The 12,891-nt window shown below is 33.4% G+C and overlaps 2 protein-coding genes across 5 annotated transcripts; one reads left to right on the forward strand and one right to left on the reverse strand.

The window, feature by feature from the left end:
- Positions 1-545: 545 nt before the first annotated feature.
- On the reverse strand, positions 546-5,286 carry LOC140991906 (uncharacterized). The gene is made up of 10 exons (XM_073462071.1): positions 4,785-5,286; positions 4,247-4,489; positions 3,527-3,688; positions 2,936-3,045; positions 2,360-2,468; positions 1,702-1,857; positions 1,477-1,592; positions 1,230-1,396; positions 963-1,093; positions 546-885 (listed from the first exon to the last, which is right to left on the reverse strand). The coding sequence occupies exons 1-10, from the start codon at positions 5,145-5,147 to the stop codon at positions 778-780; spliced, it is 1,665 nt and encodes a 554-aa protein (XP_073318172.1). The 5' UTR covers positions 5,148-5,286; the 3' UTR covers positions 546-777.
- A 3,383-nt stretch (positions 5,287-8,669) lies between these two features.
- LOC140991662 (inositol oxygenase 1-like) lies at positions 8,670-11,443 on the forward strand. 4 transcript variants are annotated; one of them, XM_073461750.1, is made up of 11 exons: positions 8,670-8,901; positions 9,003-9,090; positions 9,700-9,781; positions 9,888-10,092; positions 10,180-10,239; positions 10,355-10,407; positions 10,513-10,635; positions 10,762-10,831; positions 10,913-10,991; positions 11,075-11,156; positions 11,245-11,443. In XM_073461750.1, the coding sequence occupies exons 1-11, from the start codon at positions 8,859-8,861 to the stop codon at positions 11,269-11,271; spliced, it is 912 nt and encodes a 303-aa protein (XP_073317851.1). In that variant the 5' UTR covers positions 8,670-8,858; the 3' UTR covers positions 11,272-11,443. The 4 variants fall into 4 exon arrangements, with proteins under 4 accessions (XP_073317851.1, XP_073317852.1, XP_073317849.1 ...); XM_073461751.1 differs by having other exon boundaries at positions 9,006-9,090; XM_073461748.1 differs by having other exon boundaries at positions 8,671-8,889.
- Positions 11,444-12,891: the final 1,448 nt, after the last annotated feature.

A 12,891-nucleotide genomic window follows, 5' to 3' on the forward strand; every position in this document is an offset into this window, starting at 1 on the left:
TTTTAAATGAGTTAGTACAACTAAGTTCTCTAAAATATTTGTTTTTAAAATTTATACAGTTTTGAAAATTCAGTAAATTTTTTTCAAATGTTATATTTTGTATTCTATTGTTATAAAACATGGACTTGACTCAAAATTAATTTCCACCCTTTCTTCTAGCAATAAAACTTACGCTTACAAAAAATAAATGGGATGCTCAAAGACAAGAAAAAGGTCTATTTTTTTAAAAAATTGAATGTTAATTATGAACTCTTTTATTCATGTTAAAATGGGCAACATAATGTGTAGTCAGTGAATACAAGTGGTTAAATTCGTATTGTCACAGGTTACAAAACGACCAACCTGCCTATTATGTGACCGACCGAGACAATTTTGTATTGATTTTGGTGGAGCAGGCCGGCATTTTGACGGCTCTAATTGTATTCCTATTTTGGCCAGTCTCTACATAATTTGTCTTTAATTCAAATTGTGCTTTACCCAGTTAAGAGGGATGGGCATGAGAGAACAAGAAAATCAAAGAGAAAAAGAAGAAGCTGTATTTCAATACCATTTGAAATCCTTGCCGTGTCTTAATTAATATCATACTCGAACAACCCCTCAATGCTTGGCTAATCTAGTACACGTCTCAAGGATTAAGAACTCATTCTTTTACCTATCATGTTCTTTAATTAAACCATGCACAATTCTTTTTGCTGTGCCGTACCAGTAAAAGTCTCGAAAGAGTGGCGCAAAAGGTTGGAATTGAAGAGAAGTATTTGGAGAATCGAAAAGGGAGGATCAACGGAGCTCTAACAAGCAAACACATTCAATGTGAGGAGTGTGAGGGAACATGTCCACAGGTTGCAAGCTTTTGAGTTCGTAGCATCCTATGATGTTTTGTTCCGGCTGCATCCAAGTACAATTTTTTACATGGTGAATCTCAAGTCTCAACCAAGGATATAACCAGACTAAATGTCACGTACCATGCCATGGCAGAGATAATCAAGATCACGAGCACAAGTGGCAGGATTGCAGGAAACATAGACAATGCGTGCTGCCTTCAGTTTAAGCAGAAATTTGATCAGTTTCATGTGCATACCTGGACGATTCGGATCTGCATCATTTTAAACAGTACAACTGATCGTTACAGATGAAATAGTATGCAACATTGAATTGAGCCTTTCTTATCAGTATTATTATACCAAAATAAAACGGAATAGATAATTTGCAACTAAAGAAAAAGAGATAACCTGTGATGACCAGATCGGGCTTGGGAAAATATTCTCCAAAGTTCTCATCGATTTTGTTGAGATCCCCTCGGACAAACGTGGCGTTACATATGTTATTAATGTTGGCATTACGACGTGCATCTGATATGGCTTGATCAACGATTTCAAAACCATACACATGTTTCACCCTAAGAACATGGACAACCAATTGGGAAAAACAGTGGTAGCCAGGCCAATCATCAAATCTAACAACAAAGGGAAAATTTACCTATTTGCAAGGGTAAGACCGATGGTTCCAGTTCCACAGAAGAGATCCAAAACTACTTCTGACCCATCTCCTTTCAGGCAGGCGCAGTCCTCAATTAGCTTATACAAAATCTCAGCCTGTAAGGTGCCACTAGTCATGGATGTTAAAAGGGAGTAGCATCTTTAAGCAACAACAAACATTTGAGACATGGATAACCAAAGCCCGTATGTATGTTCAATTGCATACCTGGTGTGTATTTGTCTGGAAGAAAGAATTGGCTGAAATTTGAAAAATTAGTCCTCTTAAGCTCTCTGTAATTGTGGATTTACCAACAAGTGTGTGTTCCTCCTCTCCTATGGATGTGTTGCCCACAGAACTATTTACATTGTTCACTATACTTACCTAAAATCAAAAAAATTGAAAACACAGACAACATGAGACAAACTATGACCCCTTAAGAACATTCCAGTAATTTTTTACAGTTAACATGAGATAGCTTAAAATGCGTCTATCAAGCTGCAGTAGCTCATCAGGAAGCGTGGAATCTTTTGCACAATAGATAATCAGCATAAAACAATTTCATTTCAAAGTATCAAATTCAAGTTCGGTAAAATGTGAAACAGCATGCTATTACCATGCATTCCTTAGCTCAATTAGTTTGCCTTTCTAGAAATAAAATCAACTTTAATTCAACAATTGTCTAGACCTCCAATGATTTAAATTTGATGAAATGCAATATTTATGAAGAAAACACAATATCTCATCCGAAGTCTGGATAACACTCAAAGATAGAATTAATGAAGCAGTTTGGAAATCTTCTTATTTTTTATAACCAGTCAAAGATAATAAACATCTCTTAAACTTCTGAACAACAATAGAAATCCCAAATTGGTCTAATTCTCACCACATCAGGATAAGTTTCAAGTTTCTCAACAAGGGGAATCAGAAGCTCAGGCTTGTGTGACGAAGTCACAAAATTAACCATTAGCTCAGGCCTCCCAGTTTCCATATTCCTGAGACAGAGATAAAACAACTGAGAACAGAATTCTACAGCGAAAAATTCCATAACAAGTACAATTCACGTCGGAAGCTTCTTTAGGAAAAACGTTATTTGTCAGGTTTCAAGCACAGCAAAACATTAACAATGTCAGAAATCCTTATCTCATAAAGGATCACAACAGAAAAATCAATTAGGATAGAGAAAAAATATCATTCCTTCATCAAAACTAGAGACACTGTTTATATAAAATGCCAATTTTATTTCATTGAGCAATATATTATGGTATTGGTTCCAAATATGCTCGAGTATTTAGATGATGTATGGAGATGTAAAAAGAAATTGTGCAAGGGTCCTCTTTTAGTATTATTGTCAAAGAAATAAGAAGATAATCCATTGTGCTGGTTCTTTTTGCACTACTGAGCCATTATCGCACTCTTACATGAAAAAAGATTTATTACATGACCAACTCTATGCCACTACCTGCCTGTTCTGAGCATCAAATGCTTCAAAAATCCATGATGGGAGTGCACATCATATGGAGATAGACCAAATTGTGGATCCCTCCAAAAATCTTGAATAGCTGCAAGGACCTAGAAATTAGAGATGGAATTTAAATGGAAAGCTACAGGTATATTATCTGGTAATTTGGTTCGTATCAACTATTTTGTCCAAGTAAATATTGGAACAGCTGAATATTGAATAATAAAGGATATGCATAATCAACACTTCACAGAAAGGTAGCACCTAGAAGAACACATATCGAAAGATAAACCAGCCTAAAATTTGTTTTATCATTGTCATGTATCTCCCAGGAAAAAAATTGTAAGAAAAATTGCTCTCCTAAAAAAAATGATGAATGTGCACAAAATAACATAACAAAAATTTAATCAGCTGATGCACTAAGCCTTCATTATTACACTTGTTTTGCATGCTGCCTCATGACAGCTTGAAAATCAGAGTTGTCCAGCAGCTATTGTACTTGATGTTTAGACATTACAAGATGATGAACTTGAGATGATAATAGCAGATAAACAAACATGAACTTTAGACAAAAAATCATAAACATAATACCTCATTTGCTGGATCACTTTGTAATAGGCACTTATTGATATTCAGAACCTTATCAAAATATCCAGGAGCATGTAACCCCAAAGCAGGTTCATCGTTTTCATCACACTTTTGCTGCAATAGTTTCGCAGGTACCCATTTTTTTGTGCCAAAGGAGAATTCCATCTACATCATGATAAAAACAAATGAGTAATCATTTAGCTCCTCCGCTGAAATCCCTCTTCTCCCCTTGTATATGTTCATCCCATTTTTGCCATCCTTTTCTAACCTAAGATGTTGAGCCTAAAGGAAGTCTAGGCATTAGACTAGAATGACATTATTTTGAAAATGGGAAGGAGGAGTGTTAAAATACTTGTTGCACATTCTAGCTGCATTTTCTACCGGATATGTCCTTACAGGAAGTGTCTCAACTGAAGAGTAATTTATCAATGTTTACTACTCGGCTTGAGTAGTATATATAATTTGAGTTCAAATTATACAAGGCATTATTGATTATCCTGTTTCCTTTATTATAGATGAAGAAAGGTAAGTGGTCGGTACTAAGTAGTTCCACTTTAACAGGAGTTGACAAGTATAATTAGAAGTATATATATTGTTGTAACCTCAGTTTTTGAATACAAGAGAAATTCTCCGTACTCCGAAATTTTACCAGTGATCTAAAACTGTAACAAGTACATCTAGCCAAAATCAACAACCTTTTCTAAGGGCTATATCTTTCCTAACCTTGTTGCGGTAATGGAACTGGCTATTGCAAGGAACAATGGGCTTCATAATGCCACCCTTATCCAGGTCTTCACCAGAAAACTTGCCAACATGTACAATTAACTCGTGCACCTGTTGCTCCTTTGCCCTCACTTGGACTTCATACAACAAGTTCTGCGTCGTACAACCTCCACAATGTGATGAATATTCACAAGGTGCTTCGACATAGTCCTGATGTGGAGTAATTGTTTCCAGTTTCTTCACCTGCCATCCTTGCAGTTGCCAACAACAGTAAGACGCCTAAATTGAATCTCATTTCAACTAGCCATTTCATCCAACAGATTAACTCATTACAAAACGCAATTTTACAAAACCGCCAAAACACAGAATAGTTATCCTTTAAATTCACACCAAGATAAGCCAACGTAATCAGCTCAAGTTTCAACAATTCAATTTATATGACAGGTTATATGCATATGAATTGTTAAACAAGTAGACATTTTTATCTGGACGGAGAATCACCAAAGATACAAAAATAAAAAGATATGAGTAGCTAAACCTCGGCATAATTATCCTTCTTGCGGGTGACACGACCAATGAACTTCTCGCCTGGTAATGCGCCATCGCACATAACTACATAACCAGTGTCAGCGACTTTGCACACGCCCCTGCCTTTAAAAGCCAAGCTTTCGCAGACCAGCTCCAAAGTCTGGCCTCGCTTAGGGAAATACGAAAATGGTAACTTTTCGGGTTTTGTAGTCGTTTGACGGTCGGGTGTGGCAGCGGTGGTAGATTCTTCCGAGTGTTGGACTGAAGAAGAAGCAACGAGTGTCGAGAGCGGACGAGATGTACAGCGTAGGCTTCTCGGCCACGGTCTGTGTTGGAGGAGACGCAGGCCGCCGGTGGGAGTGAGCGCCGCCATTCACTTATATCCGATGAAAACCGGTGGCTGACAAAGTGGACTAGGGAATCAACCCTTCCAGTTCCATTACGGGTGCAAGCCTACCACGGTGTAAACTAATTGAATGGTTCGCAGGCTTTGATCAAGTCCATCTGATTTAATGTTTCGGTGCTGGTCCAGTCTCATTTTAAAAAGGTTCATTTGATTCGTATCAGAAATTATCGATTTAATTATAAATTTGAACATATTTGTATATTTTTCGAGTCGAACTCAATTGGGACATTAATTATTTCGTGACACTGAAGAAGAAGCAACGAGTCGAGAGCGGACGAAGTGTAATCTGGATTCAATTCGAACCCTAATTAGAAATACATCTGATTCAATGTTTCGGTGCTGATCTAGTCCGATTTTAAAAACATGGAATTGATTTGTATTAGAAATTATGGATTTCGAGTCAAATTTGAACATAATTGTACATTTTTCGAGTCCAATTCAATTCAAACCTTAATTATTTAGTTTGTGGAGTTTAATATTTATAAATATATAATATAATTATATATTGTTTTCGAGTAACTCGTTACTATGTTAAATATTTTAAGTCGAACTCAAACTCTAGCCTTTATTCTAACCAAATTCGAGCCAAAAAATATAAAAAAAATTTGACCTTTCAATCGAACTCAAATTTGAACATATATAATTCGAGTTTTAAATTTTTCTTTCATATTCGAGCTCATGGGTTCGTTACACTTCTAAGCCAACCTTATATTTTTTACTTGCATAATTATTCTTTTATATTCAATGATATTCAGTATACACTTAATCCCAAGGTTCTACAATATGCTACGTGCTGTGACTTGCAATGACCAAGGAATTGTGTTCTCATCTTTTATTGCAGAGCTACTTGCTCTTCGTGGGCATTTTGATGACAATACAGAGTCGATGGACTCTGTCAATTTTGAATGAGATTATCTACATATAGTCTCATCTATTCTAAGTCATCATGATTCTATCCTTTATGTTTTAGCCTTTTTGTAAAAATTAATATTGGGTGAGATTTATTCTAATAGATCTCGCGTCATTTGATCTTTCCGAGGTGTCTTCTCGGATTCACGCATGAATCTGAGCCGCTAGATTGTTTACAATCATGTGGTTGTGATCATCCGACCTCCCCTATAAATATGTGGTCACTTTATGTCATATTCAATTTTCTCTTCTCTATGTTGTTACTCTGCTGAATTGTCAAAAGGATTTGTTTGAGTTTGTCTCGATAACATCTGTCATTTAGTTTGACTGCTCTAGCCTAATAATCTTGTGAGGCCTTTTCCAGAGCAGAATATGCGTAAGGTTTTGGGCTCTTACTCTGGTCTAATTATATCAGTTATACACCATCCATTTCTGTAAATAGTCTCGTCAGCTTAGTAAATGGGCTTGGACAATTTGTTTCGGAAATTATTCGGGCCACGTTTGATATAGTTCGGGTAGTATTTGGATCGGGTCGACTATATGTGATATCAATCTAATAATATGTAAAAACCGAAGTTTGCTTCAAGTTAAGGTAGAATTAACTTTTGTGTGTTTAGAGTACTAGGGATTTGTTAACCCTAATTATATAATCTCATAAAAATTGAAGCAACATTTGTTATTTGGAGATTATAACATATATTTTTTTAAATTATAAAATTATTTTATTACAAGACACGCGAATCATATTTTTTCGGGCATATACAAATAAAACTTGCTATAAAAAAAGTAATGCTATATGTACAGCCAAATTCATACAACACAAAAATTTTATTTATCAAAATATCACGATAAATTCAATACAAAATCTCATAAAAGAATAACAAAATATTACGATATAATAGTAAAATATCACGATATTATTATTGTAAATATAGTTGTACGATATTTTGGTTGTGTATGTAGCATTATTTCTATAAAAATATGAACTATTTGATTGGTTGGATCCACTCTAATTTGAGATAAAATGTGGCACACCGCCCGACAAGTCAAAGTAAGATGAAAAAATCTAACCTTGTAGACACATAGACAAGAAAATTTTGTATAATTGACTAACATTATTTAAATATATGGCGGTCATATAAACGTAAAGTCCTAAACATAGGATAATATTTTAAAATAATTCCAGAATTGAAAATTCGAATTAAATTAAAAGAATAGTAATGTAAGCATATAAACCTAGAATCAATATGTACACATCTGTTTAATAAATATATTATCCATAGAAAATATAATTTTCACGTCCCAATTCATTCATAAATGGAAACGTAGGTAATATCTTTAAAATCCTCTTTTATGGATATATCTATTTATTTACAGGCAAAAACTTGTGTGAGACGGTCTCACATGAGACCCACTCTTATTTATAATTTATTTTGTAAAAAAAGTTTCTGGTTTTAAACTTGTATATTTCTAGGTATCCAATATCAGTTTAAAAAATAATAATAATACAAAGCTAAACTGAAACCATATCTTATATTATATATTAAAATTAGGCATAATAATGTCAAGATCTATTCCTAAAATATCCGAATCAATTCTTTATCCAATAGAATTACATTAAAAAAAATATGATACCCGAAATCTATATGTTGGAGATAAAAATAAAAAATATATATTTGATTTTTAACTTTTTCAATTTTAATTTTAATTTTTTAACAAAAATATATATATATATATTGTTTCTCACGAAAATTGCGGGGCGTGCCAGGCACGTTATCGTGCCAAAATTGTAGAATAATCTGACTCTTTTCTCAAACGTTGCGAATCTCGATTCGATCGTTTGTTCTAATTTTCTCGAAACGGCTCCAAAAGTAAGAACATGAAATGAGGAATATAATGAAATTAAAGGAGGAATTCATAAATAACATCAACATTCATTATGCTGCTATGAATTTGAATGACATTTTTACAGGAAAGTTTGAGGAATATGCAAAATCTGAAGAAATTAAAATACTGAAAATTGGAAAAATTACAGATGAAATATTGAGAGGAATTTTTAAAAAGCTTTGTTGTTGCTTTGTTGGATGTCTTTGTTGTGTCTTTTTCTGATTATTCTTTATGCTTTTGTCACCCTCCACGGGAGAGTTTCAGCCACATTCCACGATCTCCCCATGATTTCCACGTCGTGTAATGGTACATATAATAAGCTATATATAACCACGCAATAATAAGTTATATATTAAGTTTTGTTCAACTGTGAACGAATATAGATTATTTAAAAGTTAACTGGAAGAGGAGAAGGAGATGAGAGCACGCAGGCAAAGATGTTGACTGGAACCTCGTCACTGGGTCCCACAGTTTAGAAAAACGTGTTTCTGAGGCAACAGTATACTGCGTCAGAATGTGACCCCACGAGGCCACAACTCGTGATCTCCGCCCCGAAATCGCTTCCACGTTTTATCTGCATGAAACAGCTGTTGCCGTTTATTCCTCTACGTAAGAAGATATCTGGAGCTTCTTCGAATAATTTAACATAATGGATAACATTAATAATATATATATATATATATATATATAAGAGGAAAGCTATATTTTCAGGGAAGGACTCCATTCATCCGAATTCTCAGTGAAGGACTCTATCCGGAGAATATAAATACAGTCCATTCTGTTGTATCTAAACATGCCACAGCTCGATATAATTATTATATATATTATTTTCGAGAAAATATTTGATTCTTCTTCCAAAGATCTTGACCGTTTGGATTCAGGATGACTATCACCATTGATCAGTCTGCTTTTGGTAAATTTCTTGGTTTTTCTTCCCTGTTTCTTGATATTGCTTTTGCATAATTTTCCTTTTTGATATTTTCTAAATTCTTTCTTTGTTGTTTTTTGGTCCCTTTTCTCGGAGAGCAGGCAGTGAAGTTGAAGAGAAGAAGTTAAATATGGAGGGAGCTGGGTTTCTGGTACCACAAGCCAATTCATTCGGCCATCACTTTAGGTCTTTTCTGATTAAGATTATTAATCTAATTTTGCTCCTAAACTTGGTTATTATCCGCTATTGAAACTTAAAAAAAATGATAATATTCATTAATTGTGCTTTATTATTTGACTATGCATGTAGATTGGCTTGTTAGGGATCATTAGAGTTGTTGATTATTGTTTTAAATTTATTAATAATTATAGAATAAAATAGATGATTCTAAATGTTGGGTTTGGACACCTAATTAACATACTTTTTTTATACTTGAAAAAAATTATTATTGTAATGGCACGACTTTAAAATTGTCTAACACTACTATATATTATTTCGATGGTCCTTTTTTAAAGAAGTTTCTTGAAGAAAAGGTGCATTTTGTTAAAGAAATGTACTATTTGGACACTCCTTTTTTAAAAAATATGCACTTAGAAAATCAGAAAGGCTCTCTTCTCTTTTTTCAAAAACAAAAATTTATAATACAAGTCAAATACAGGGTTGCATTTATCTTTTTTTTTAAAAAAAAAAAAGAAGAGGAAAATCACTTGAAAATCCCTACGTAAATATGTCAGCTACTTTGTTTTTGTAAATTATTCATTTAATTCTTGATATGTGAAACATTAAAAAAAACAGGGATTATGAGGCTGATAATGAAAGACAAGAAGGAGTTGAAGCATTCTACAAGGCCAATCACATTAACCAAACTTGTGACTTCGTAAGTAACCATCCCATCTGAAAGAAATTAACCATTTATAACTAAAATACTTTAATTTTGTGTATATATAGAATATATATAATTGTTCATATGAATTAAATTAAAGGTAAAGAAAATGAGACAAGAGTATGGGAAACTTGACAAGGTTGAAATGAGTATATGGGAATGTTGTGAACTGTTGAACAACGTTGTTGATGAAAGTGATCCTGATCTTGATGAGCCCCAAATGGAGCATTTACTGCAAACAGCTGAAGCCATAAGAAAAGACTATCCTAATGAGGATTGGTTACACTTGACAGGCCTCATTCACGGTACGTGTCGAAACTCGTGTTTTCGAGCAATAAAGGACGTGTATTATTCGATTTATCGCTATTTTGTTTCGTTTTTGTTCGTGTTAGATCTTGGAAAGGTCCTTCTTCATCCTAGCTTTGGTGAACTCCCTCAATGGGCTGTTGTAGGTATATATGCAGATCATGCCAAGAAAACTTAACATTTTGAGTCATAATTCATCATCAATCTTACTAGCTAGTCATTTGTAAAAGAATGGCTTTCTCTTTGTAAATGTATTGGCAGGTGATACATTTCCTGTTGGATGCGCGTTTGACGAATCAATCGTTCACCGCAAGGTGTTTTTTCCTTGTATTTGAATCATGTCACGCTCGAATTTATCGAGTTCGAATATGGATTGCATTTCCATTGAAATTTGAAACACTCCGTTATGTTTGCTGCAGTATTTCGAGGAAAATCCCGACTACAAGAATCCCGCTTACAATACGACATATGGAGCATATGAACACGGATGCGGACTTGAAAATGTTATGATGTCTTGGGGGCATGACGATTACATGTATCTGGTTCGTGCTTTAAGCCGAACCCTTTTGTGGAATCATAAGCTAATTCTCTCCGAATTGATCAAATATATGTTAATAATTTCTGATTATCTGAGAGAATATCAATCCATATCACTACTTTTTTTTCAGGTGGCTAAGGGAAACAAATCAACCTTGCCCTCGGCAGGTTTTTTCATCATCAGATTCCACTCATTCTACGGTAAGCAGAGATGGTAAAATTCCCTTAAAAAAATCGAATTCTATCTCAAGAAACTACTAATCAGGTAGATTCGAATCGCAGCATTGCATAGGTCGGGAGCGTATAAGCACTTGATGAACGAGGAGGACGAGGAGAATTTGAAATGGCTTCAAATTTTCAAGTAACTAGAATCCTCATTCTTGTTTATATAATTTTCTTGAAATATTTGCATAGTTCATTTGCAAACCATATATTTATTTGCAGCAAGTATGATTTGTACAGCAAGAGCAAGGTTAGGATTGATGTGGAGATAGTGAAACCATATTACCTTTCTCTCATTCAAAAGGTAACAAGTTTCTAAAGAATATGCATACAAATTTCTTGCTTTATATATTTTTATCCTAAATAATTTGGGCATTAACTGTTTTTTGCAGTATTTTCCATCCAAGCTTAGGTGGTGAAATTGTGGGTTCAGAGCCAGCTGACAAAGCTTCTTTAGACTATTTTCTTTCCCCCTGAATCTTTGTTCTTTTATCTTGTAATAATAATAATAATAATAATGTAACGTTTTAGCTTTGTGTAATTGAGTGGTTCTTGGTGAATATGGAATAAAACAAGAGGTCTTCTCATAAATATTTGATTTTCTGATTGAATTCTTTTTTTAAAAAAAATGGACTTGGTCTCATATTTCAGCTGTCGGTCATTGGAAATAGGATAACATAAAATAATCCATCTTTAGGCCAAAAAAAGGCTGGAAAATAATTTTTTTTAGACTAATTGAACTATTCATAATCTTATAGATAACGCTACACGTTAGAAAAAATAGGCACATTAATTTGTTTATTGATAGAAAGTTACCTAAGCCACAAAAATTCTTTATCTAAACAATTATTTAACATCCAAATTTATTGAATATTAAAAGTTATAACCCAAAGTCAGACTCTTCGAAAGTACATTGCACTTTCGTTCGTTCTCATCTCTTGAAATATATAAATAATCGAAACAAGTTTACATTTTTTTAATTTTTTTAAAAAATAACATTATTATAAAAATTTCAAAACTATATATATGAGTCAAAACATCTCCCCAAAAAATGAAATTTTATCAAAATAATGGCAATCAACACTAGCAAGAGTAATGTTTTGGTAACATTACTGATCATATTATTTGTAGTTTCTCCCACTTTAATGCCATGCGATGCTGCTCGATTCAATTACCAAGGTATAATCCATNTATTGATTTTATTGCAGAAGAGGGTTTTAAAGAAGAGAAATGTGGTCCTTGTGCTTGTTGCCAACCCAATAATCCAGTTTGTTGCATGTGCGCCTGCCCGGTTCCACCATGATTCCGGTGGGGAGGTGCAGTTTCGAGTCTAGACTGACTTGTATTTTAAATAATCGAATTCGAAAATATTTTGAGCTCAATACTCAAATTATTGAACATGTGTTCGAAAAATAAAATATATTGACTAATATAATATGTAATAAGCAGATACGATCATTGAACAAGGATCTCTTAGTTTTATTTTTTTGTTGTTGCAATTTTTAGTCATTATTTATCATAATGTGACACTGTATATATCAGCGATATGTCGGATAAATAAATAAAATAAAAATAATAAAAAAAGACTGAAATTTGACAAAAATCGTAGATAAACAAATATATAAGAATAATATTATAGTTTTTCTTTCGCGAAACTTCAAATCGTCATTTTGATGCTAATATATATTCTATATGTCATCCCTAAAATTTCATCATATCATCTATCTCGGTGATTTAAAAGCTCTCCCTTATCAGATAATAAAATCTTGATTTCATGGTTTTTTTTTTTTAAAAAAAAGCATTCATATTTTGTGCTGCGAAAATATAGCAATTTTGTTTTTAAAAATGAAAGACACTTTATTCTCAAAACCACAAAAAAGCCAGTACTTTTGATTAGTTTATCGTCCAAAAAAATCGAGAAATATACTATGATAAACAAATAAAATTAAATAATATTTATGAAATATAGGACGAAAAGTTCGATAATGTTGACGACGATGCGACATCGGGGAACATTTTATTTAGTATCATATATAAAT

Source organism: Primulina huaijiensis, chromosome 13, assembly GCF_012295235.1.
Source record: "Primulina huaijiensis isolate GDHJ02 chromosome 13, ASM1229523v2, whole genome shotgun sequence".
Taxonomy (NCBI): Eukaryota; Viridiplantae; Streptophyta; class Magnoliopsida; order Lamiales; family Gesneriaceae; genus Primulina; species Primulina huaijiensis.